Source organism: Camarhynchus parvulus, chromosome 2 (genome assembly GCF_901933205.1).
Source record: "Camarhynchus parvulus chromosome 2, STF_HiC, whole genome shotgun sequence".
Classification (NCBI taxonomy): domain Eukaryota; kingdom Metazoa; phylum Chordata; class Aves; order Passeriformes; family Thraupidae; genus Camarhynchus; species Camarhynchus parvulus.
The window spans coordinates 123,166,531-123,192,985 of NC_044572.1; the positions used below are offsets into that span (position 1 = coordinate 123,166,531).

General features: G+C 39.1%; 1 protein-coding gene across 1 annotated transcript in view; it reads right to left on the minus strand.

The window, feature by feature from the left end:
* ZNF704 (zinc finger protein 704) overlaps window positions 1-26,455 on the minus strand; it is a 104,339-nt gene that overhangs the window by 67,422 nt on the left and 10,462 nt on the right. The window contains 1 exon segment of the mRNA XM_030963523.1: window positions 15,855-16,102. Within this exon segment, the coding sequence (XP_030819383.1) occupies window positions 15,855-16,081 (227 nt within the window). The 5' untranslated portion in view covers window positions 16,082-16,102.

Genomic DNA, 26,455 nt, shown 5'->3' on the forward strand with positions numbered 1-26,455 from the left:
ATCTCAACTGCTATGAATCACATTCTTCTGTTTGAAGACCAATATGACTGCAAAATGGGCTTTAAACCAGATAAAAACATAAACGTCTCAGTTCTTTACTGTCAGACCACTGTTAAAATTTGCTATTTAACACCTTGTCTGGACTGATCAGAGAGACTGGCAATAACCTAAAATTGCAATGGTGCAGCAGGACAGAGAGTCAGAATGTACTGCCAAGGCTAGCAACTCCCTTGTGTCAACCTAGACTGTTCACTTAGCCCATCATTTTTAGAAAGTGGAGATTCAGTTTGATAAACTCATGTACAAGTCTCACCACAAAATGCCTGGAACAACTGCAAGTCTGGAAGCTCAGCTGCTTTAAAACCACACTTCACATAATTTGTGTAAACACCCAAAGATAAAAGATTTTAAATAAATAAACATCATTTTCAGAATACATGCTTTTGACCATCATTTGAATCCAAACACAAGAAAATAAAAAGTAATTTAACACATAAGAGAAACCAAGGACTTTTCCAAGGTCATTTGGCATAAAGGCAGGAATGGCACAGATTTTAAGTATGTAAGCCCTCATGTGGAGTAGAAGGTATTTTGCTTTGTGCTTGGATCAGAGGTTTTTCCCTATTTTTCAAGTCAACTTTGAGGCAGAATTTTGAACAATGGACTTTAGATGGGAAGTGTAATTGGGGCATAAAAGTCAGAAAGAGAAGCTGGCTGTTGGGAATTAAAAGAAGGAGGAGAGCAGGGCTGGCTGTCAGGAAGTCTCCACTTCTAATCCTAGTACAGTCCCTGCCTTGCTGGACAGCCACTTCCTCCTGCTGTATTGCTTCTTGGACATCTTTAAAGTGGTTTTGCTTAGTGTTCCCAGTTTAGAGCACATTAGTGTCTGTACAGCACTGAGTCATAAAAATGCTGTACGAAGAGCTATTACTTTTACTGTCAACACAGTTGCTATCCTATACACACCAAAGCAGACCTTTTCCCCTAAAACACTCATTTTTCTGTGCATGTCTGAAGTTCAGTTAAAAAGCAAAAAATTATCTCTCCTAAATCACACACACATTAATTAGCTGTGCTGCAGTACATAACTGTGTGCAGACATGGACAAGGGAAAATAAATGGGAAACGATTCGCAGCAAATGGAGTTAGTAAAACAGCCATTCTCACAGCAATTAATTCTGGGAGGACACGAGTTTCAACTGCATGATGCACTTGAAAACACATGGGTAATGGTCCTTTACTTTTAACTCTGGGTCATCTGCTCAACCATTCCCAGGTCTAACTTCAACGTAATTCCCACAGAAGACAATCAAAGTATTTTTGGATGGGGGGAAGGGAAAATAGAAGTGATCCTTGAGACTCATCTAAAATAGGGACTTCTTGAACTGATGTTCACAAGGCTTTACAGGTATGCATATATATTGATCTGTTCTATACACACATATACACGCTTACATAAACGTGTGCTTCATCAACACTGTTTGCAATCTGGAGTTTGTCAAAACCTATCTCGTGCATCACTACTCAAACAAATAGTAATCAAGTTTCAAAGCTGCACAGATGGATGGTTGCCAACTTCCCTGTTCCTCCAGAGTGTAAAATAATGCTTCTGCTTTATACCTGCTGTAAACAAACTGTGTTCAAAGCACTGAATCCTCAAAGCAAGCCTCCCTCACTCCAGCAGCCCTATGCTGTTGGGAGACTACATACATTTTAGGGGGGCACAGAAGCAAGGAGGTGGGGGCAGAAAGCGCAGCTGAAGCATACTAGGCATCATAAAAAAGAGACTACTCAGTTTAAATTGCAGAACTAGCAGTGGTGATAAGATTACTGCTTTGCAAGTGAACAACAAATATGCCTTCTCTAAACTAGATCTCATGCCATTCTTTGGTGGATAGAAGTGCTTTTCTTGGCTTCCAACCATACATGAACTACAGCAGATTGGGTCAGGTCCAAGCTGTGGCCATACAAGGCATCAATGTGGAAAAACAAGGGCAGGATTCAGTTTTCAGAACAGGTTACTTGTATCATCACACTAAAATGCCACCAATCTCACCTGGTTATTCTACTCACCAACCTCATACAGGTACTGAAGCAGCGCTGGAGCTCCTCTAATCCTCTCCACCACTATTTTACCTACTATGTTAAAACTGGAGAAAAGAGGCAGAGGGGGAAAAAGAATAATAAAACCACAGAAAATACAGATGCTTAAAAGCATGACCAAAAAAATTCCTCATGAGCAACACAGAAACCACAGGCATCTTCAGTTCCTGCCTGTGCTCAAGGGTTTCTGCCACTGTGTGTCTGTGCTGATTGCTGTCAGTCTCATCCCCATCCCAACCCATTCCAAATCTGAACCCCAGCTTCCCAGAGGGTGCTTCAATCCCTTGCCCTTGGTAGAAGGCCAGAGCCTGAACATCTATGACACAATGAAATGGGATGATCACCCATGGGATGCTCATTTTCAACTTTATTCATGCAACCTATATTAAATAGTAATTGCATATATGGTATCACTTCCAATATGTGAAACAATGGCAGAGAAAATAAATAAATAAATAAGGTTATATTGTTTCCATGCCCACTGGGGCATGGGGAAGAGGCAATGCATGCAAAAACAATGAAGGTTTTAGCTGTAATTGGAAAAAAATTACAGCAGAAAAAAATATTTAAATCCTGGAACTGACTGCCCTTCCAAAGGACAACCTGCCAACAGGTACAGACTTTGAAGAACAGATTAGACAAACAGTTATCAAAAGGGGTAAATAATACTTATCTTACACGATCTATATGCCCCATGGAGGATTTTTAACCTATGGTTATTCTATTCCAATGTTATAAATCATATTATGCCAGTATCTATCATATCTTCTAAACACATCTCTGAGGCAACAGTATTTAAGCTACCAGTGTAGTAAGTGAGCAATTATTTGGCATGATACAGGAAATATGGCAATACACCAGAAATAAAATATGCAGTCATGCATATCCTAAGCAATAGAGTTTGGGCATATTTTTTAAACAGAACTTGGTATGAGTTTAAGGCTGTTAAAATCTGTTCAAATATTTTCCATTAAAACAACATCAATTCTCTCTATCAACAAGGCAAAGCTCTGCAGCAACAACAGAATATCCATTTTGCCATCAAGATAAACTCTAGCATAAAGAGTTTACTCTATGCACATACACATGGATATGTTCCAAGGGAAATCTTTATCAATTACCACCTAGATTTCTGTAAAGTCTTTTATCCATAACCTTTCTCTGCAAGTTGGGTACTGCAGATGATGGTCCCACCTTGCTTTGCTTTCACTGAAATCAACTGGGGAGGCTGCACAGCAGCAGAGTCCCTTTGCTTCAGCAGAGAAGAGCAGCCCACTTCAGGTACACTGTGGCACTGCTCACTCCCATCTCGAGCCTTTATTCCACAGGTAGCTGCCCTCCTGAGTTACAATGAACAACACTTCCCAATAGCCCAAAAAGGGCCCAGTTTTGTGTGCTGGGAGGAAGCAAGGTACCCTTAAGCCCATAGAACATAATTTCCATAACAGATACCCACTCACATTTGTGCAGAACTGGCAGACTGGCAGGCTCCTGTCATTGTCTAGAGATAACTGTGTGTGTTTTGTCTCAAGTATAGCGTGAACAAACCCAACTCATTAGACTTAGCAATATATACTGACAAAACTGGTTTAGGAACAGAGGAAATTAGCCATGTGTTCATAATGGTTGTTCTCCAGGCTTTTGGCTGTCTATCCTTCACTTGGCTTGTGTGGCTTGGTTTGGCATTTTTTAGTTTGTTGGTTTTTTAATATTTGTTGTGTTTGTTTGTAGTTAGAAAGATAAGCTTCTTCAAAGTCAAGTGTTTTCTTTAGGTTGTACTGTTTACAGAAATTGGAAACAATTTGTCCCTCACTGCTTACATAAAGAATGTGCATGTTGTTTGTGGCCTCACCACAGGCATTACTCAGCAAATTTTAATTATCCTGTTGGTGATTTAATGTTGTGTAAAAACATATCCTAGCATGTATACACATCTGCCTTGCTTATTAAAATCTGTTAGTTTTGGCTAGCTCACAGACATGAAGATACTTCTCACCAACCAAACAAGATTTTGAACTTTTGTCTGTAGTTCACTGCTCTCTCTCAAATAAAACTGGGTATAATCATATACCAAATGCTAATTATTTCATGAAAACAGTAGCAAAAAAATTACGACTGGGTTCATGTATGTAGCTAGCCAGATTTGCTTTTTCTCAGCTACTTCCTTCTCTCCATGAGCTTGCACAGCTCTCAGAAGCTTCCTTCACAATGTGGTGGGGCAGGGAAAGGTTGCTTGGATATTTTTCCAGGCACATAAATACAGCTAGTGCAAAATGTGGAAACTATGTGATTCCTTAATAAGCATAATACAACATATTCCATACTTGGGTTTACAGAATACATCACAGAAGCATAAGATGATTGGAGGTGTATCTTTTGTAGGGGAAGAAAAAGATTTTCCTCACTGGAACTGAAGGGAATGCTTTAGAAGAGTGACCATGAAAAATGTCAAGTATTTCAAAGAAGGTGAGGTTTGGAGAGTCGGTGGTGGTCTTAAAGCGGTTGCTAGGGAAGAAGCATAGCCATGGATGGAACCTGGGCAGGGCAAGTGGGAGGAGGAGAACACACAGTGAAAGGTGGGAAAGGAGGAGAGGTTTGGAGAATCAGTGGTGGCCTTAAGGGATTGCTAGAGAAGAAGCATCCCCACAGATGGAACCTAAGCAGAGCAAGTGGGAGGAGGAGAATACACAGCAAAAGGCGGCAGGCTACAGAGCACAGTGAGCCAGATCTCACAAAGCAGGAAGGCACTCTAGGCCAGATACTTTCTGAACTCCCATGATATCAAGGGATACATATAGCTCAGACAAGCTTTAATTTTAAAAAGTATGTAAGAAAGGCAGAAACACAGAGAATGGCTAAGTGTTTGCCGCCAATATAGGAATGAACTGAAGGACAGCTTGTTCTCAGTTTTGAAGTCCAACTGAAGATTTTATCTTCCATATTTGTTTCTGATACATTTGTAGCAAGTAAGCAAGCTATCCTTCTAAGCCACTGAGAGGCAAGTAACAAGGGTCAACAGTACTTTCAAAGGTACTAATGACACTGAAGTACTGCAATGAATTGCAGCCCCGTTATAAGGGTTGTATTTTACCAGGCATATAGAATAAAAACTACCTAGGAGTCAGCATCTCCCCGGCTGTACCCAGGCAGCCCCTCCATCTTGGGGGGTGAAATGAGGCCAACATCTCCAACTGCTCTGGAGGCTTAGCTGCAACCATGACTGAGGGGCAGCAGCTGCTGAGACCTCCATCCTTGTCCCATAGAAGGAAGCCACAGACTGATGGGTAGCACTGGTAGGTGGGACATCTACTGAGTCATCATGGTTTCTTTCACAGCAACTGTGTTTTTCCCTGGCTTTTCAAGTCCAACTCCTCACTGCAGAATGCTGTCCCTCATATTCCTCTGCCATAATAAGGACAGGAAAACTCAATTAACACTGTGAGCAGTTTGGATGTCTGCACAACAGGTTGCCAAAAAAAAATCCCAAGGGGAAAAAAAACCCAACCAAAGATAACTAAGAACATTTGTTGCATAATGTAATTCAAAGCTTCTATCTGTAGGACCAATAAAATTCATGTTTATTATGTCTTAAATCAAGATGTAAAAGCTTGGTTTTGAACTGCTTTAATGTTAATGATTTATTATACATGCAATACGTATCTAGTTTGGTAAGACTCATCCTATACATTCAATGCAGATTTTCTCTTCAAGCTTCTTACTGAGATCAGAACATAATAAAATTGTGCATTCCCCTGCTAATAATTTATTCAGAGATTAGCAAGAGAGTAATGTATCTTCCTTTATAATACCCTGGATTTCTGTCAACATCATCATCAAATATGTACCACAAAATACAATAAGTGTAACCACAAGCCTTTTTATATGACATATTTTAAAGAACTTTCAACATTGATTAGATCTTTACTACAGCTGTTATTATTCTTGTGATCTAAAAGTGCTCTAGACAGGTACTTGAAGTAGAAACATTAATTTTGAAAAATTAACTATCAGGAAGACATTTCTCTAGATACTAGAGATGAGCACACAAGTATGTCACCAAACAAACGCTTACCCCAAATTTGAAAAAACCAAAAGTGTGTGTGTGAATACACATCCATGAACATATTATTTAATAGCTACTCTTCACTAACTGTGAGAACTACTCATCTGTAATCTTGGAGCCAAAGGCCCAGTGAACCCCATAAAAGCAACCACCGTTATATAAAATAAACTAAGCTGCACTGAGAAGCAAGAGATAACATAAACATTCCCCATACTAACAGCCTTTCTATTAGAGAGAAAAGAACAAATCATCTAGTCCAAGAGGGCACTGACAACAGTCCATGACTTCAGGATGCAGTTGTGAGGAGTTAAGCAAGGAAAGAGCAGCCAAAACATTCTTTCTGAAGCATCAGCACAGGCTTATAAGGAAGTGACAGCAAACCTTTCTTTCACAGACACTTTTCATTACAAAGAAATTTCAAAACAAGCCCAGCACACCCTCTTCATCATCTTCTCTCTCCTCATCCAGCCAAGTGAGAAATCTCCTCACACCAAGCCATCAGGTGACAGCACAGTATGTGGCACTGTGTGTGTGTATAGGAAAGCACTAAGTGCCTTTTTTAACACCTTATGTCACTGCCTGCCTTCAAGGGAGGAACCAATTGGACATACACAATGAAAACAAAAGACATGATCCAAATTAACATACACAGCAGGGAGCATAAGCTTGGGAACACAGGATGGGATGAAAAATGTCCTTCACATACAAGATTAAGACTGCAAAGTATTTAACACAGGTTTTCCTGGGGAAAGCATTACCTAAACACATGCTCTACACTGCATTATAAAGCTGATGATAATGACAGTACATCTGCTACTCGTGGAAATATCACCCTCTGTTCTTCCTCAAACAGCCATGACATTAAGTTTTGGGTAACAAACCAAATCAAATTAGGAGCAGCAGTTACAACAACTTACAATATAAGAATAATTTACTAAAAGCATCAATTGGCTGTTGACTCCATTTACCATCTGGAATATTGCCATTACTATAAAAAATACATAAGTCAACAGAGCAGCAGCCTCAGTGCAGTATGCTGCAGAGGACAACTATTTCCATAGGATAACACAGCTCAGTTGTCCAGCCATTTGTGGGCTTCTGGTAGGCCCCTGGAGAGAAGGAAGGACAACACTCAGATATCTAGAATTTAGTAGAATGTATAATTAAGGAAACTCTGCTACTGTATTTTGGCAATTTTATTCTTTACTTTTCCCCTCAGTTCCCCAAGGAGGCTATCACATATGCAGCCACTAAGAGAGAAAGTTTTATCCCAATATAAGAACAAACAAATGTTTCTAAACACTGGTTTTATGAGAGCAAAAATGCATTTGCTTGGGAATGTTAAATATTTTTAGCAAAATTTCTAATCTAATTTCATTTTACTCATTTGATGGAAGAGCAAAGAAGCAAAGTACTTTGGGATGAACCTTCTCTGCTGGGACAACTAGTAGCAGAAATTCTATATTCTATATTCTAAGCACAGTTTCCCCCCAGTCCTCTGAAGATGCTACTACCTCTGTTCTGGTCACTGGGTACCAAGCACAGATGGGCTGAGGTCACAGTATCAGATCACCTGTAGGAATTCTGATGGCAGAATTTAAAATAGAGACCCAAGCAAAATTGCAAAGCTGTTTATATAATGAGCTTGACTATCATACTTGAAGAACATAGCCTATTTTTTATTGTTTGCTTGAGAAAACTGTTAAACTTTTGCAAGTTTCCAAAGAGCAGCTGTGTGTCCAGGTATGGAGCTAGGCTTTCCACACATAGCACAGGTGTGGTGCAATACCACACCATGTTACCCACTGCTGCTTCAGTTACAAGATCAGATGGCATCTTTTTTGAAAGACTGACAGCTGATAAAAATTTGTAGAGGCTTTATGCAGACCTTGTGTATCTAGCAGCACTTGTTTCACCATTTTCTCAAATGATCAGGGATTTGAGAGGACAGACTAGAGTTATAGACTATATTAAGCTATGCAGATTAGTAAAACCACAAGAAGATGGGGTTCTGCTTCAAATAAAAAAAGCCCTTTAGAAAAAACTAATTTGCACACATATACTAATCTAGATACTGGTATTTTTAAGTGATTAAGTGCTCTCTTTTTTGACAAAACCCTTATTGTCACAAAACCTGAAGTAGTAATAGGCAAAACAGGTATCTGATGCACATAAATAATAATATAAATATTTCTTATAGTTATTAATAAAAGACATCTTAAAATAGCCTTTCTTCTACACAAACCACCTATACAGCTAACACACCACATGAATAAGAGTCATAGGAGTTTCATTGTAGTGTAGTTGTCTTAGGGATATAAACAAAATATTTGTAACTCCTCATACATGCAATGGAAGCATTTATATTACTATAAATGGAGAAAAGCAACACTTCTCTCTCTCCTTTTTTCAAAACGTGTAAAATGAACGTTTTCATGCATATGATGTTAATTGAGTTAAGACAAAAACTTCTAAATATATTTTACAAATAACTGTCAGTGATATGACTTCTGTCAGAAAGAGAGGCTTTGTTTTTGATGACTTCAGTGATACAACATTAAACACTGAAGAAACTAGAATATTTTAATTTTACAGCATTTAAATAAAATTATAGCTATGAACATAGCTATGATATGTGTAATCTGTGTATATATATAAAGTAGCCCATTCTTGCACGATTTTCACAGATACACAAGTCACAAACCATGTACTCATTGACTTTTTTCTTTTTCTCAGCACAGATGGCATTTCAAGAGGAATTTTTTTGTGCCACAGCTAACACAAACCACAAAGAAATTACTCTTATTGAATATTGCCTGCTGTTGAGGAGTGTTTTGAAATTACACTCCATTTTTTAAGGGAACTGAAGAGCTGAGAACAAGCCGTGCATTCACATCAATGGCTAACACGGAGAGCAGCAGGGCTGGCTGAATGCAGCTCTTCACCAACCAGCTCCTGATGGTTGCTGCAGATTAGGGACACATTTTCCCTCTGTGCCACTTTTGAAGAATTCATTGAAATTTGCTTCGTAATGAGATCACTGTCTGTTGGCAACTTCCATCACACAGATAAAATTATGCAGCCTTTTGTACTGGCTACCAGTAGAAAAAGATTTTTAGGAGAAGTAGGAGTACTTCAACAGATGAAGACAGACCTTCAAAGCAGTGCTTTGAATACAGGATTTCCTAGAGAAATGGGAAACTTATTTATATGTGTATATTTATACACATGCACAATCAAAGCCTCCATCTGAAGGTAATAATTGCCTAAAATAATACAGACTCCAATATCAGGCTGTAGAACAACCTAGCTTTACCACACTCAATTGAACCATCAAACTTTCACACATTGTATTTTTCACTGGCTAGCAAGTCCACAGTTAAAAAAAAATGGAAACTAACACTGGCCAAAAATCCAGATGGGCAAAGTCACCAGCTGGTGTTAAAGTTCCCTCTTCTAACATTAATACTATGGAAACCTGGGAACAATGAACTCAGAAATGATGAACAGGTGCTACAAAAGGTCCCACCAAAGAGAGAGTCAGTTTTTCATGAGAAGTAAGCTTCAGCTGTATCCTTGTTAGGTCTATTCCTGTTAAATCACATCCTGCTCTCACAGAATCAATTATGGTAAACCAGGCCCACAATCACACATAGTTGCCATTATGCCCCATTGTGTTACAATCATCATCAAATATGAAACATTACAAGTAAAGAACAGCAAGAGCGTGTTTTTTTATTCAGGAGATTAATATTCCTTATGCTTTAAACATAACTGGGAAAAAATACCTCAAGAGAAATGTTAACTAATCCAAAATTTGTGCTTTGAAAAGAAAATTACACTGGCAAAATCCTCCTGGGTAGGCCATCCAGCATATCCAAGACAAGTGATGAAAATAAATTGTACTGGTCAGATAACTGGTTCCTCTAGAAGCTGAGACTGATTGAACATGATGGTCGTGGGGACATCAGTAACACAGTCAAGTATGAAATATCTTGCAAGTGTCAAATCTGCACACAGCACAGCACAACGGAGAGAAATGGGGGAACTGACAAAAGGTCCACTGAAAAATAAAGATACATTATGCACAATTTCAGAGCAAATTTTTCCATCTGAGAATGCTACACCTCTTTAAAGAAACAATCCTATCCAGCATATTGCTGTGGTGCTCTGGCAGTGGGGACTTCTGAAGAGTAGTGCCTGAGTCCATACCACCAGCTAGGAAATACAAGCTTATTTATAGCAAGATTACCCCTCCCAGTGGTCAGCCATGCCCAAAATGGGACAGCCCCACTCTGCTCCCCAGAGCAGAGTCCCATGTTTGAGACTTGACATCTCATCACTTGAAAGATGAGTTTACACCAGTTTGCAAGCTGTCAGGAATGCTGTCATCTGTCTCAACATCATGAGAAGCTGGTCCAGCTATCATGGCAACAAGCACTATGCACACCAAGGCAACTAACCTGAAGATGGCCTTCCAGTACCTAGAAGGCACCACACCATTTTGTAGCAGACAAAATGGCAAGCAATTTACTACCATCAATATTAAATATAAAAGGTTTACTGACTGACTGGGTAAAATTCAATCAAGCTGCACACATATTTAACTAAACAAGTGTAGTAAACAAAGCAAAAATTTACTACTTCAGTAATTCACTGGTGTATGTTTGGAGAAGCTACTTTTAAATGCGTGGTATTGTCAACTATCAGATTTTTTACAGAAGCTCTGAAATACAGGAATCATACTGGGAATAGTTTTTGTTATATAAAACCAACTGTTATCAAAGTTTCTAAGTAGCATGAGTATAGAAAATGAAACTTAATAAACAGGAGCACTCAACCTACAGTATTGTGAAAAAATAGGAGAAAATATCACACCTCCATGAAAAGCTATTGGCCTAGCAGGGAAATTCAGAGGGCTCAGAAGCTCACAGAGCTACAGTCAGTAACTCTGAAGCACAGCCTGATTTCCTTGCCTTTTGTTTTCACTCAATTAAGCTGAAAATCCTCAGCAGCCAACAAATAGTTGATGCCCTCTGAAGCTGCCCCATCAATCCCCTCAGCAAAAATTGTGAGAGATCCAGGAAAGAAGCTCCCCCAAGGAAACTGAGGACTTGTCTAAAACAGATGGAGAAAAATAACAAAAGACAATCTCTGAATAAACACCACCTCTGGATAAACAGAAAAGCACATCTTGATCTTCCCTCTACAAGCAGATTGGGAAGTCCTTCCAGTGAGGTTATCATAGTTAAGCAGATACTGCTTTTGATCTTGAAGTCAGGCTCCTGGAGAGTTCTGTCTATGAAAATATGCAAATGTTTCCATTGGAATGCATGGTGCATAATCCATCATGCCTAGCAGGCCTTACAGATCAACAACACACTCTAATCAGAAGGCTGCCCAGAGCTATATTCCTGGAGAGACCAGGCAAGAAAATCATTTAGGAATGAAAACACATCACCATCTGTACTATTTCTTTATAATGATGGTCAGGAAATATGGCTGAAATTCATTTTGTCCCAGCTTTCTGTAGCTATTGTACAAAGACCTAAAGAGACAATGTTGGAGAGAATTCCTAGAGGTATTTAATTTACTTTATTTCAATTATTTAATATATTTTTCCATTAAATTATAAACTAATTAGAAGATAAAATATAGGTACAGAAATAAAAATTATTTTCACAGTAATAGAGCAGCTTTTTTAATATAAAAGCATCAGAAGATAGCAAAATCCAATATATTATTGTCATGGCAAATGTCACTCCTTAACAGCAGTAAAACCAAAGAGCACACCAGCTAGGGTTTATTGCACAATAACTATTTTAACACTCTAAGGAAGTCTTTAAGGAACCGATGTTTAGCTGTGGCTTGTCCTTTAGCAGCACAAACTATGTAGAAAAAGTTAGGCAGTTAGAAAATTTATCTTTTGTTCTTTTCTTCAGAGACAACAGAGTACAGGAGGGCTGGGGGAACGAGGATGATATATCAAGAGGATAAGACAAATTTCACAATATTTTGAGGTCACCTAACAGAAGACTAATAAAAGAAAATCTGTTGATTTATTCAAACACACCCACGCATCACAGGGGTAGAAGTGATGCGTGCCTAGTGCCTTCTGTAACACCTGAAAAGACCTCCTCTGACACTACTGCACTGAAGTTCTGAAGGGTTTCCAGCTACCATTGGTCAAAACACTTCAGTCTTAAAAGGCCTTCAACACCACCACCATTTTCTGACATTTATTCTCACAACTTACTCAAAAAAAGGAAACTTCATCCCCTGCTCTCCACCAACCACCCTTCTATCCCCCTTCTTCCAAGAGGCAGAATCCATTCCCTGTGTACCTGGCCTGCACAGGGTCCCTCCTCACATCCTCACACCCACAGTATCAGCAGTCCAGGCTCTTTCATGTCTTTCTTTTTGACATGCTTTGGAACTATGTGTCCATGATGGTAAGTAACTGAAGAAAATACAAATGAGCAAGAAGGTCCTGTTAACTTCCACACCTCTGCCTACTGGGAACATCCTCTCTGATTACATTTGACCTCTACAGACATAGCTGTCTGAAATAGTGGCAAACCTGGGCCTGCTTCTGCCCACCAGACAAGGCGATTAGTCCCACAGCGACACCGCTCTCTTTTTACAAAATGGCCTTTCACTACTCAGATCCATGGATCTGACTGTGTTTGACTGCTGCTGTTTGAACTGGAGATCAACCAAAAGTGTATTTTCTCTTTTCTACAGATAACATCTCAGTTGTCAGAGATAACTGCAGTTCAAAGCCAGACCACTTTTTCCAAGACTGCAGCTCTTTATGCATAAAAAACTGACAATAAACTCAATATTTAAAGGAAAAATAAAGAATTCAAGTTTCCTTATTATATCAAATAATCCATTTGCTCAAGCTGAACAGTTTCATTTATGCTTATCTGCATTTCAGAAGGAACACAATTTAGCTCAGATAAATTTTGTTCAAAATGACCAAGAGAAGAAATCTGAAAAGGGAAAGAATTAATGCTGTTAACTGCCATTTCATTTATTGCATTCCAAAAATAAAAATCATTATGAAAAAGTCATGCTGTCGTCCTGCCTTAATCCAAAAGACACTTCCAGTATAGGACATAACATAGAGAGAAACATCTGTAGTATCTTCACAAGATGAAATAAAAATGTAAACAACGAACTTAAAAATTTTGCATCCAATGAAATATTTATTTTACTGTAATTTCCATGCACCTGACTACCAGGCACACAAAACACTAGGACTCAGTTAGGATATTTTAACATTTCTAAAATGTCAGAGTCCATAAGCAATAATGAAAGTCCTGAAGCTGAATGCCTCCAAGAAACATTATGCTGGTGTTTTGCTGAACTGTTAGTTATTTTAGATACAGTCCCTCACAAAGATTTGCATTCTTGTTCATTGAGATCCTTAAAACAGCTAAGAAGGGATGGCTTTTGTTTCATTTTGTGGAAAAAGTGAAGTAAATTTATCCATCTCTTAACAGCTCTTTTGCAAACACTTCTTCAGAGCTCTTTTGGACATACTCATATGCCTCTGCTAATAATGAATCCAAAACTTTTATAAACTTCTGTCTCAAAATCACTTAAATATTGTCATGGGTTTAGCTGGATACCGCAAAATGTAATCTCGTCCTTCACTTTGGCATCTTCAAAGTGAAATGGGTTCTGCTCAGTTCCACTAAGGTTTTAAAACAAAATAAATAACAAGTTTCACTTTGACTTATTACTACATAAGCCCTCTTTACAAAATAAAAAATTGGGTTTTTTTGTAAAGAGGGTATATGTAGCAATAAGAAATTAAGACCATATTAAACCCCTTATTTGTCCCACATAATTGCAAACATTATCTGATTAATTCAAGATGACCTTTCACAAGTGGGCATAACAAATCTGCAAAGGCAGGTGGATTTTCTCATCAGAAGAGACGACAGTCGACCCAATGAGTCCTGCCAGGAGGCAAAGGAACGAGGAATTCACCCCTGGGGAACTTGCAACTCTCTCAGCACAGTCCTAGACAGAAGACTGGAAGGGGCCTAGAAAGAGGCAAGAAATGCATGGAGTCTTCTTGGAGAACGTGACTTAGAGATGAAACTGTGTTGTCGAGGAAGAGAGACTGGGTGCCCCCCTTCATTACAACAGCAAATATTTAAGAGAATCTTCAAGCAAAGGTTTAAGTGTTCTTCCCGTCAGTTGTGGACAAATGGCCCAATAATTCACCTCAGCTTCAAAGCAAAACTTGACCTTGACTGGAAATGTGTAGCAAAAATGACCAACATATTTATTATGCTACTGAACATAAATTCCAGGTTTCTTTCCTACTTCATTCTTTAATTCTGCTAATGCTGGGGTTCAACCCGCATGTCTGAAAACACACAACAATGTAACACAGTAATTTTTATGCCCCTAACAAAATACATGCAGATGGAAAGAACAACTTTAGAAGACACCTTTATTTCCTATCATCTTAAGTATCCTGTGCTCAAAACTGGTGTCACAATTAGCCTTAAGAAGGCATTAAAGATGTTTATTCATCCTCTTTTCCAGCTGATTGGAGGAAAAATATTCATCCCTCCAAGGAAGGATGATCTTGTAGCTACAGAAAATGGGGGCTTGACTACTACTTCAAGTAGATTATCTGCATGAAGTCACACAAAAATGCACTTAAACCCTGTACCTTAGCAGCCTGAATTGTTAAATGGAAATGCTAACATATGTTTGAGCAGAAGGTTAGCCTAGGTGACTTCCTGAGGTCCCTCCTGACCTACATGTTCTTTTGATCCTATTTGCTTTGAGACACACAGGATGAATGAGAAGGGCACTCAGATATTACAAGGTTGATTACTAGTGAAAATCTCAAATAAGTACCCTAACATTTTCAAGGTTGTAATACATAGCTTTTTACTACATATATATGGGGGGAAAATCCTGTAAAATGCTCATGGACTCAGTGCAAGAGACACCTATGACAGCCAGAGAAAAACATCAAGCGATCCTGCTCTGGATGATGTGGTAGAACCTGCTGGTTATGTTGGTTTTCAGAAAGCCAACAAACTGAAAAACTAAACATCTGTTTTGACTACAAATTTTTTAAGTAGCATCATAAACTTGAAAGGCCTTTTACTGAATTACGTGCAAGTAAATTTACCAGGCAGATTAAGCAGAAATCTTTACAGACAGACTGATGCTAACATGAAAAAGCACTTGTCATCTTGCAACACAGAATACCCAATGAGTATAAAATGTCTGCAAGTATGACAGTGAAAAATTTGAAAAATAAATTGCTAGCAGGTAAGATGATTCTGTGTCTAATTTAGAAGATTACTTCTCAGGGTGAAGCCGAGTCAACAATCTCTTCTTCTTAAGATACATCCTCTTCCCCAAGTACCTCAGCTGCAGCACATTCTAAAAGCAAAAACAATGCAAAAGCAATAGCAAGTCCTACTCTACAGATGCTCTCATTTTCTGCTACTGGTGTTTTTCATTTCCCGGCAGATCTCTCAAATAGGAATGTTGTGATTGACTTTGGACTGCCTAGGCACAAACACTAGCCTTAGCAGCTCATAGTGCTGCTTACCAAACTTGTATCTAATGTTACATTAAAAAAATGGCAGGGAAGAAAAAGGAATAAAGCTTAAAAGAAAACACAACAAAAAATCAAACTCACCTTGCTGGAGGCACATCAATATTTGAAGAAACAACCTTGCGCTTCTGTTCCAGAAGACAAACAGAACGAGTGTTTTCCTTTTCATGCTCATGAGCTCTGTTAAGTTTTTTGGTCTCTGCTGTTTTTAAATCTTCCTCCTTTGTGGTGAACAGGAGAAACTGTTGGTCTGGCAGTTTTCGACTGATGTCACTTTTTACATCCTCCTGTTGAAATGCATGGAAGGTCATTTCACGCTTGATGTTGGCTGCCTGAAAAATTGAAAGCAATTATTAAATTTTCCTTTAATTCACCTAAAATGGGAAACAACCCACTACCCACAGGCATTTGCTTCTAATTAATTATTTTAATTAGTGAATACCATTTTTTTGTCCTTCATAAAATCTGAAACTGCCATTAATTTCTCCAAAATGACTAGCCAGGAAAATAAGCAATTTTTGTCCATTTGATAAAGCTATCAACCTCTTTATGTTAAATCAAAAAGGTATTTGAATTAGAATGTCAGAAACCAGATTAAAAACAACATATCTTTAATGCACACACATCTGTGCTGCATAGCTATGCAAAAGAAATCCTAGCTGCCTTCCTCCTAAAATGGCAGGAAAAAGAAGTCAGATTTTTTCCAGATTAAACATAACCAAAAAATTAAAGTGCTTCCTACAGCCACATACTGGATTTTTTAAAAGCTATATTTGTAAATAAAGTTTTTTCCCAGAGCAAAAAATAATTTCCTATGATCCAACTCATCTGCCAGAAGGCAAAGGGGAGCAAGTGATGGCAGCAGGATCTCTGTGAGCAGGGACATACACCCAGGAGCAACTCCAGGTTGTCTCTTTGCCAGCACTTCCCAGATCTTCTGGTCTGCCACTTCCCACAGACAAAGACTTCCCAAGCAAACAGGTGCCTTAGCAAATACACTCCCACTCTGGAATACAATGTGCTGGTATTTATAAAGCAAACCACTGCAGAGTTGCAGGGAAGACCCTGAAAACTCATCAGAACCAAGCCACTCCATCTTCCCAGCAAGTAAAACAAAGCACAGGACCTACATTTTCCTATGAAATTCATTCCCTGGACAGCTACACTTCCATAGTTTCACAGGGGCACACCTATCTGTGAGGCGACCCAAACAACCAACCCAAACAACCAAGGAAAATATGGCCCAACAAAGTGGCAGCTTCTCCTGCCTTGAGCAGAGGTACTTCCACACCACATGCACTTGCTCAGAGAAATCCAGGTGCCTTCTAGAGCTGGCAAACTGGATTTTAAAATATTTGTAAATTATTGCTAATCATCACATTGGAGATATCCAAGCTGTACTGTCCTCAGTAACAGCACCAATAAACTGAAATTCTTATGTCAACTCTTCCAACTTATTCCTCCTTTTCATCATCCAAAAAAATTAACCAATGTATTTGTGTATATATTTATGTAGTAAAATATATTCCTCTCTCCACAGATCTCTGTAGATTTCAAACCTTGGCAGTTACAAGAATGGTACAAGCAATTTTAAGTTCACAGGAAAGATACTTGCCACAGTAATTTTGCTGTATTCTGTAAAGTGTATCACATCATTAATGCGTAACTATTTAGGACTGATGATTTAATCATTTCTAGTGCTTCCACTGAGGGGCGTCAAGAACAAAACAAGAGTTGTTATTCTATGAACGTAAACAGTAGAAAGAATTAGACACTTTACACTTCTTCACACACAAACAGATGACACATTACCAAGAAAATCTGCCTGGAAGACAAAACAGTCAGCATGTGATCACGCAGAATTAGAAGAAGACATATAAACAACACAAATTGAATTCTGATTTAATGATTTTTTAAAAAAACTTAGATTTACAATTAGCCTTTTTCTGTGTGCCTGAGAATCACTGAAATGCTGAGTTGCCTTCAATTTTCATTAAAATTGACTTTTAAGTAATGCACTGAATAACAAAAAAGCCTGAAAATACCCAAATTCCAGTATCCAGCCCTTAGAAATTATGTAACACCAAACAGGGGTTTACATAAGACTTGATTTCCATCCCCTCCACTGCTGCATGGTCTTCCCTTGCATGACCACACCTCCCTTCCTCCCTGGCCAGGATTTCCACCCCACCTGCTGCAGAGGAGGGTTCTGTGCAGGGCAGGAGCAGCTCCCCGCTGTGCATGGCAGGGGTGCTGGTGTCACAGGTACTGGGCAGCACCAGCAGCTGCCTCCTTACCCTCCACAACCCTTAGCGTGGAAAATGCCGAGAGCACCGGACAGGGACAGCCTCCCTCATTTCCTACTCTCCAATGCCTGGCTGAAGTCAGTTTTCATCAGGGTGGTTTTAATTAATCTTTTAATGGGCTAAGTGCATGACTGTACCAAAGAAAAAAAGGTATTTTTGTCTTCTATTTATGAAATTTTAGGATTTTACTCAGTTTCAGCAAATATATTGTGCCATACATTGCTGAGTTTTCTTTACAGACCTAAGTAGTGACGACAGAAGGTTGCAGGCTCAGACTACAGCTGTAACATAAAGCCAAAACCAAAAATAGCAGAACACTTTTACTGTGATAACAGATAATCTATTCTTATATATCAAATTTATCCACATCCAATTCAAACACATTTCATACGTCAATATGCCACAATTAATAGTCAGCCCCATGCACGCATATGGAAGTGAGGAAATACAAAAATCACAGAGCAAATGCTCAGGTTGCAGAAGCAGCTCAGGTTCTTCAGCCAATGGCCAGAAAAAGCAGAAGACCAAATCCAACGCTTAGACTAATTCTCTTCTTCACCTTCAGTTTTCAACAGATGCTTGGAAATATTAACTTCTTTCTAAACTTTCCCTTGAGAGTGACCACGTGTAAAGAATCTTTTCTGCTTTAGAAGTAGGTGAGCATGAAAGAAAGCCAAGAGTTTTCCTTGGTGGGCTTTCTCCAGTAGCTTTCTCCTATTCCACATGCAGTTTTTCTATTTTAATTTGTCCATGTCTCTGGAAGCCATTTCCCCTTCAGACATCTGCTCTGTCCTGAAGTGTATGGTGTCTTTTGCTGGAAATCCAATCACCTACACAAGCAGCCATTGATGTGACGAGTGCTGAGGGCCATGGTTATCTGAATGATCGGGTTCCTCACTTCCTGGCAAACATGATTAATGACCAGGATGCCTCTGACTTCAAGCTCTGCTTCACCAGCACTCATAGTTCAGAGATAACACAGATAATTTCCAATATATCTTTCCAGATAGTTAACTGTTCTGTCATATTTTATCAGTAACTTTATTTTTTTTTCATAGATCCTTAATATTCTTTTATCTACTTGAGTCTTGTGGTGGTCCTTCAAGTCTAGAATGTTTCAGCAAAAATTCTGTGGAAGATCTAGTCTAACCTATCTAGGCCTGTCTCACAGACAGACAGAATGTAAGACTTTGACACCATTTTATTTCAGCTAACTTCCAATACTTCACATTTCTCCATCCTTTGCTGTTCTCAAATTCCATGATTGCATTATTCCAGAATGGTTCAGTTTTTCTTGTCTTCCAAATTTGCCATCTTATTGCCTCCAGTATCAACTACTGGTAAAATTTCTGTCCTTTTCATGCATTTGATGAATTATCACTCATACAAGCCACTTGATAATAGGCTGTTTTTCTATGCAATTCACTGTGTATTTTCACCCTTAAGCCATTAGCAACCTTCAGCTTATTTTCAACAGAGTTCTTTACAACCTGGCCTCAGGCAACCACATCACTTGGAAGTTCAGTCACAGAAAGAGGAGCTATAAACCACTTGTAAATTAAAAAAAACTAGTTTGGTTTCTCTGTGCAGTTACCTCCACCTGCCTTTGTCAATTCCCCCCCCAGCATCACTCCTGGGCAAGGGAGGCTTTTGTTACTGTGCTCCTTGGAAACAACCATATCACCCAAGCCTTCCCCACTGGAGCTCGAGCATGGGGCTGTGCCAGAGCTGACGTCTGATGTGGCGTTACTCCTTCAGTAATCATCCTGCAAAAACTCAAAAGCATTTCTTGCTTTGGTTTCTAAGTAAAAACTTTATTAAGAAAGCCTTTCAATTTCTGTTTCAAAGTTGTCAAGACAATCATATATATTTAGCTCAAGGGTTTTACTTTTAAGTTAAGAGTTTTACTTTAAAGCTTGATTCATTATTATTAAATGACAAAGTTTAATAATCCATGTGACAGCTAAATTATTAGCACAGCTACTATTTTCAGCAGTATATTAATAATTTTTCATTGCAAAACCTATCTTAACCTGCCTATAGAAAGTTTTATGTGGTGGTATTTTGTCATAACCAAATTGCTGGTCCTGAACTCCACATCAAGGCCATGTGTTGCAATGTAAGTCCTATCCAAAATGAGCATGCTTGACACTGACACAAACTGAGGGATTTAGAGAAGTGTTTCACTATTACTTACAAATGATGTGCAGGCTGCAATTTTTCAGTAGTTTAGGCCTTAACTTATGTGCAGTGAATTTTTGCCCTACCCAAGAGTACATCCTTATAAGACGCTGACATTGCAGTCAAACCTCAGTCTCCTCCAATTTCAGTTAAATTTCAGCTTGCATTTTACCTTGAACAGCAAAAAATTATTGATCAAAAAGACAACTCAGGCACTGAATTGCCTATTCAAAGGATCAGCAATCACTAGAATAAGTAGACCTATCCCATTTATATGGAAACACAGAGACTCAGATTTGACAGATTATTATGTCACACCTCGAGTATAACCTGACTGGACTTTATCATCTTCCCTTGCTTATGGTACACTGCTGCTTAAAAACTGGGGTTATTTATTTACAAATAGCTCACTAGCATTTAACAGGCATTAAGATGTCTGTGTTTCCTATACAATGGAAGACATTGAATTTCCAAGAATATTAGCATTGTGACCTAACTGTATGGAAATATATCTTCAAATGTGAAAACTGAATCCTACCCACATTCTTTCAAATTTCCTATTTTTTTGGTGCGGAACCTGTGGATTCCGGTGGGCACAACAGGAACAGAAATGTAATTTTTAACAGGCCTTGTAACAGACTACACAGACAGATGGAAATACAACAAACCATTGAAAGAATTGCCACACCACATACCATGCCTACTTTGCTGACAGTTTAATAAACATCTCAAGGGCTAATTTCCACATGGCAGCTGCCCAGCCCAAGAGAGCACTGCCTCCTACCCCTGTGACTCAATGAAGTACCTTCCATGAAGCTACACCGATTTACACCAGATGAAGAAGATCCTATCACTGCATCTGCCTGCCAAGAAATAGGCCTGCAACCACAGCCTGGCACAGAGAGGCTTGCAGCTCCCTGTCAGGCAGCACAGCAGTGAGAGCCCAGCAGGCCCCCTTCACCTTCTGGGGGGACACTGGCTAACTTCTATTTCTCCTCATAATGTCTGCTGGGATCTGGAAGGACTAAGACATATGAGAAAGCTGAGCATGTCCCTTCCACACACACTTTGAATCCTAAAGGACTCAAAGTAAAATGTAAAGTAAATAATCTTCCAACTGTGGCCTATTTTGCGCCATTATGTTTTGTTCATACAGATAATAAAGCTAATTTTATAATAAAAGCAAAGAAGTATCTCTAAAATACAATAAAACTATTTTACAAGGCAAGTATCTGTAGAAAAGCTGACTGCATCCAAAGCTCCCTATAAACAAACACACTAGTGGAAATACATTTTGGGAATCTAGCTCAGAGTAATCTGTTTCTTAATAATCCTGAGCCGTTGTCATGTGTCCATTTTTGAACAAACTTCTTTTTCTCCCTCAATCCATAAAGTTGTATTTCCTTTGCCTCACCTACACACCACTCTAACTGGACTCAACTCCAGTGTCACTTCATTCCAAAAACAAGATCCCTCACAAGCCACACTAGGCTGTTTTCCAGAGTGGGGGAGGCAGGGTGGAGAGGTGGTGGTATGTGTGTGGGGGTGTAACATGCTAATTAATAAACACATATCAAAAAACCCCACCCCACCAGCAATCACCCAACTCACTGATCCAATTCTGGCTATTTGCATTGTCAATAGATAAATAATTTTAACAGTGAGTCCTAGGCTATGCACAATACTAACACTACATAGCTGATGAAGACGCAGTTTTAGATGTGGATTTTTGATTTCCATCGGATTTATGATGTAATCAGCTGATCTAATTCCATCAAAAAACTCTTTAGATTAAACACCAATTAAAAAAACACCAGATTAGACAGATTAGCTATGAGATGGCTTAGCACCAGACAACCTGCTGTATAACTCTGCTGCTTTTCATAAACAGTTTTTAGATTCCTGCTTTGTGACCACCTCTTTCCATTTTCTGAAATAGACGTAACCATCCTAAGTGTTTGGGACTGCCAATAAAACTCCCAGCTGATAAGAAAACAAAAGTTCCAATATTTTTTTAATTAAACAAGGCTTTAGCAACATTACAGAACAAATAGGCAGCTCAATCGGGAGGTGAAAGAAGGAATCAATATATTTCAGCCTAGCATCTTAATGGGAAACAAGAATGAGATGTGTATATGTAACATGACATACATTTTAAATGTTCAGCCAAAACAAGAGCTCAATAACTGCAAGGCCCTTTTCAGGCCAGCCTGAACAGCCAGGCAATGCTTTAGGGACAGGGATAAGCCATTTTTCTCAACAAGAAAGAAATCAGGAATAAAGCTCACAACAAAACACAACAAGCAAAAATGAGAAACACCAAACCTGCTACCAAAATTAAATGCAAGTAAAAAATATTTAAATTAAATCCCTGGAAGGACAAAGATTTTGGTTCACTCATATTGCTTCGTACAATATTTCCAGTTAAGGTTCCTGTAACAGAGGGAGTTTTTTACGTTAAAAAGCTCTAATTTTTGACATTCAAAAACAGTGTCCTCAGTGGAAGGAAAGAATGCATCAAATTTCCATTTTGCCAGAAATCTCTATTCATACTGGCACACAAAGAGATAAGACAGATTCTCGTAATGATGCTTGGAAATAATCTGCCCTGAATTTCAATGTATTATTACATTTTCGAGCATACTTTGCATTTAATTACTCGCTTCACCAGCAGTTGCTCATTACATATAAATCATGTAGATCTAATTACTCTAAGCATTTATAAATTGCTGGTCTCTAACAATATAGAACATAATGCATTTTAAGATCACTGTAAGTGTTCTTTACAATATATAGTACACATTAATATACAGAAATGTACTATTCATCTTCAACCAGGGTAGGAAAAAATCCCTATCTTCATTTGACCAAACATAGAAATCCATCCATAGAATATATTTTCTATGTATTAAAACACAACTCTAAGCATGTTAAGTTGCCTGGATTCACAATACAGTGTTATGCAGCAAGAACTGGAGTCAGCAAGAAGTTTCTACTCTCCCATTACCCTCATGTGTATGTCAGCACTTACCTGGCTAAACATAACTCATCTACAAAACCCACATATCATAGCAACAGTTTAAGGTGTTTCTGAGTTATAGAGAATCTACCCAGATGAATGACAGAAACTTTCACTCCCACATTTGAAATCCAGTACCCAGCCAGGTACCTGTTGTATCCCAAATAAAACCACCACCAGCTTCTGACATCTGAAATACTACATGAACTGGCACAGGAAGCATAAACGTTATTAAAACTGGACAGAAAGGTCTCCCTAAGATTACAAGGGGAGACAGCAAGGAACACTGGGAATTCATGGTCCTTCCCATACACCATTTTCAGGTCTGAACAAAAATAATTCAGAGATATTTGTACCTTTTTCTCTCCACCACATCAACAAATTACTGAGGATGTGGAAGTGTGGTAGCTTTCTTTCCCATCCCATATGCAGGCATAGTAAACTCCTCACAGAAAAGTACATGACATAACTTCTAACATAATCAGACACCAATGAGTAACAGTTACCAAATTTTACTACTACTTACCCAAAGTGCACATCTTCAAAATTTGCTTGCAATGTTTAAGTCTCAAAGAAATAACTCTGTGTTCTGTGTCCTGGCTGTGCTGTGCACACAGGGGTGTGACCTGCAGTGACCACCCTGCAAACCCAACTACCTGGGCTCCAAATGGACACTGGCCCCCAGGCTTGGCATCAGTGGCAGGATCTCAGCAGAGCTATTTCAGCCCTGTTTTCCTTCTCTTAAATAAAACAAGTGCCTGAGAAAGACACTGCCTCTAAACATCTAAAAATATACATGGTACCTTGGAAAGCCTTAAACAGGAGGAAAGTGGAGGGTCATAGTTGCAAAGAACAGGTTAATTTTTTATTTAGGAATTCTGTTGCTTCAATCTTTGCCAAGCATGCTCACCACTGAGTGCTTGGTACTCTACCACACTTTTAGCAGGACTTGCAGGCCAGGAATGGGCAGTCATAATTGCCTTCCCAATTACTGGTTGCACAGAAAGTGAATTTAAAATTAACTAAACCAATTATCACATTTTTTTTCTCACAAGGACCTACGTGCCTGGCCCTGCAAGTGGGAAGGAAGGGTTCCTGCCAGGCAGCAGGTTTCCCTCACCTCTCCTGCAGTGAAAGCAGTGTAAGCAATGCCCAATGCCACCAGAGCTACCTGTGGTCACACAGAGAACAGATGAGGGCCTGGAAATGTGTGCCCTGGGCCGGTCAAGAAAAATAGGAAAAAAGAGGAGGATACACTTGGGTCTTTCTGGTCACCTCTAGGGAAGCTTAAAAAACCCTAGAATAGAAGAAAAAAACCAAGCATGCTAATGTGGACTAGCAGGAAAGTTCAAATAAACCTTTTCTGTTCTTATTTCTGTTGCATTACTAGATGTACTTACAAGCTGCAAGTAGTGAGCAACATCAAACCAGGTGTTCCCACTGCACTGACTGAAGTTCTGAAGCCTCATGTCAGGGTATTTTTTATGGTATGCCTATGAACATCTATTTTGTATGAAATGGTGATTTTACTTGTAAGAGATGCAAAAAGGGTCCTAGAACTCAGTGGCAAAGTACCTACTGTCTTTTCTGCTCCTGATTTATCTGTCTAGATTCAAAAGTTGTACACAACAGCTTATGTAGCTTAATACAGCCATGTGTATGGACTGTCTTACTGATATATCAATATGGCCTTTACTAGCTGAATTTCATGTGCAAATGAAATATCTTTTCACTAATTCAAGACCATTGCTGAAGATGTACAAGACACTCCACCTGTTTGTCTCTTCATCTGCTGGTGGTCTGGGATCAGCAAGGATGGCAGCAGCTCAAAGAAGTACTACATACTTCTATAATCTCATTCAGGATCAAGTAAGTAAGAGCTCACAAAAATCAAACTACAAAGGCAGTGGGGAACTGCCCACACTTAGCAGAAGGTTTTGGAAATGCTGCCTCTCTGCTCCTCAGCAGAAAACCCCTTGATTAGTACATCTGCCTTTGAAAGCCCTCCTCCTCTTGACTGGACAGTAGGATATTTTTAGTGAAAAGAAAACCAGGTTTGCTTTATTTTCAAGATCTCTTGCAATTAAGATACAGAGGTGTGAGATTTCTGAGGTCAAAAGTTATTGTCTGAATTTGAAAGCAGCCAGCTGAGATAAGATACTGCAGATCTTAGATCACTTAAAAGGGTATAGAAATGCAATCAATTTGCCTTTACATCCTGGAACTTTGCTCTTTTTTATTTGTTTGTTTAAGTTATGGCATTTCAGTGAAATAAAACCAATGGAGTTCACAGACGTATGCAACTGTTTTAACTTCTGAATGAAGTAAGTGCTGTGAAGGAAAGGGCCAATGCTGATCCCTGATGCTGAAAGCCTGGAGGAGATATTGCAAGACAAAAAATAAGCACAAGTCCTTATCTCCTCTAACAGATCTTGAGCCTGGAAGTAGAAAGCACAACCCCTCAGCAGAGTAGAACAAGCAAGAAGCCTGCTCCAGTAGAAGATTCTCCCAAGTCTGGGTTCAGCTCGAGACAAAATCATGCAGCAGTTTCTCTGTTCAGATTAGGAGAGGTGCCAAAAAAATGAGTTTATTTTTGTGTCTGACTACACAATAAACAGTATCACAGAGTTACAACCCATTACCCCTGGAAGCAACAGAATAACATCAGTAAAAACATGCAGAGGCGAAAGGCCACCTTCTCCAGCTGCTCCAGAAAGCAGCCCTCTATCAAACCTCTACAGGGATGCAATAATATCTCATGGGAGAAAAGCCTTCACTAAGAACCTGAAGGACCATCAGGCCCAAAGTAAAGCACAGTCCAACTCCCACATGGCTTCTGCCTTCTAAAGGATGAAGGCTCGCTCCATTTCTAACCTTCTCTTTCCTCCCTATGCCTGTCCTAGCTGTGATATCCCATCTTTTACTCTGCACTATGAAGATGCTTGGCAAGCTCTTCCTTGACCCACCATAACTGAAGGACAGCACAGAGTCTGCAGAGGCTGCTGCACGTGTTTTCCACTGTTTCAGTAACCCACAAAAGCACACAATGAATTCTGGCACAACCACAAGGCTGCCCAAGTAACTGGGAGCAGGAGGAAAGGAAGACTTTACCCTTTTTGGAACTGATGAAACATAAACTCCACAAAGTCCAGTTTGTGGCACATCCAGTGCCCAAGCAC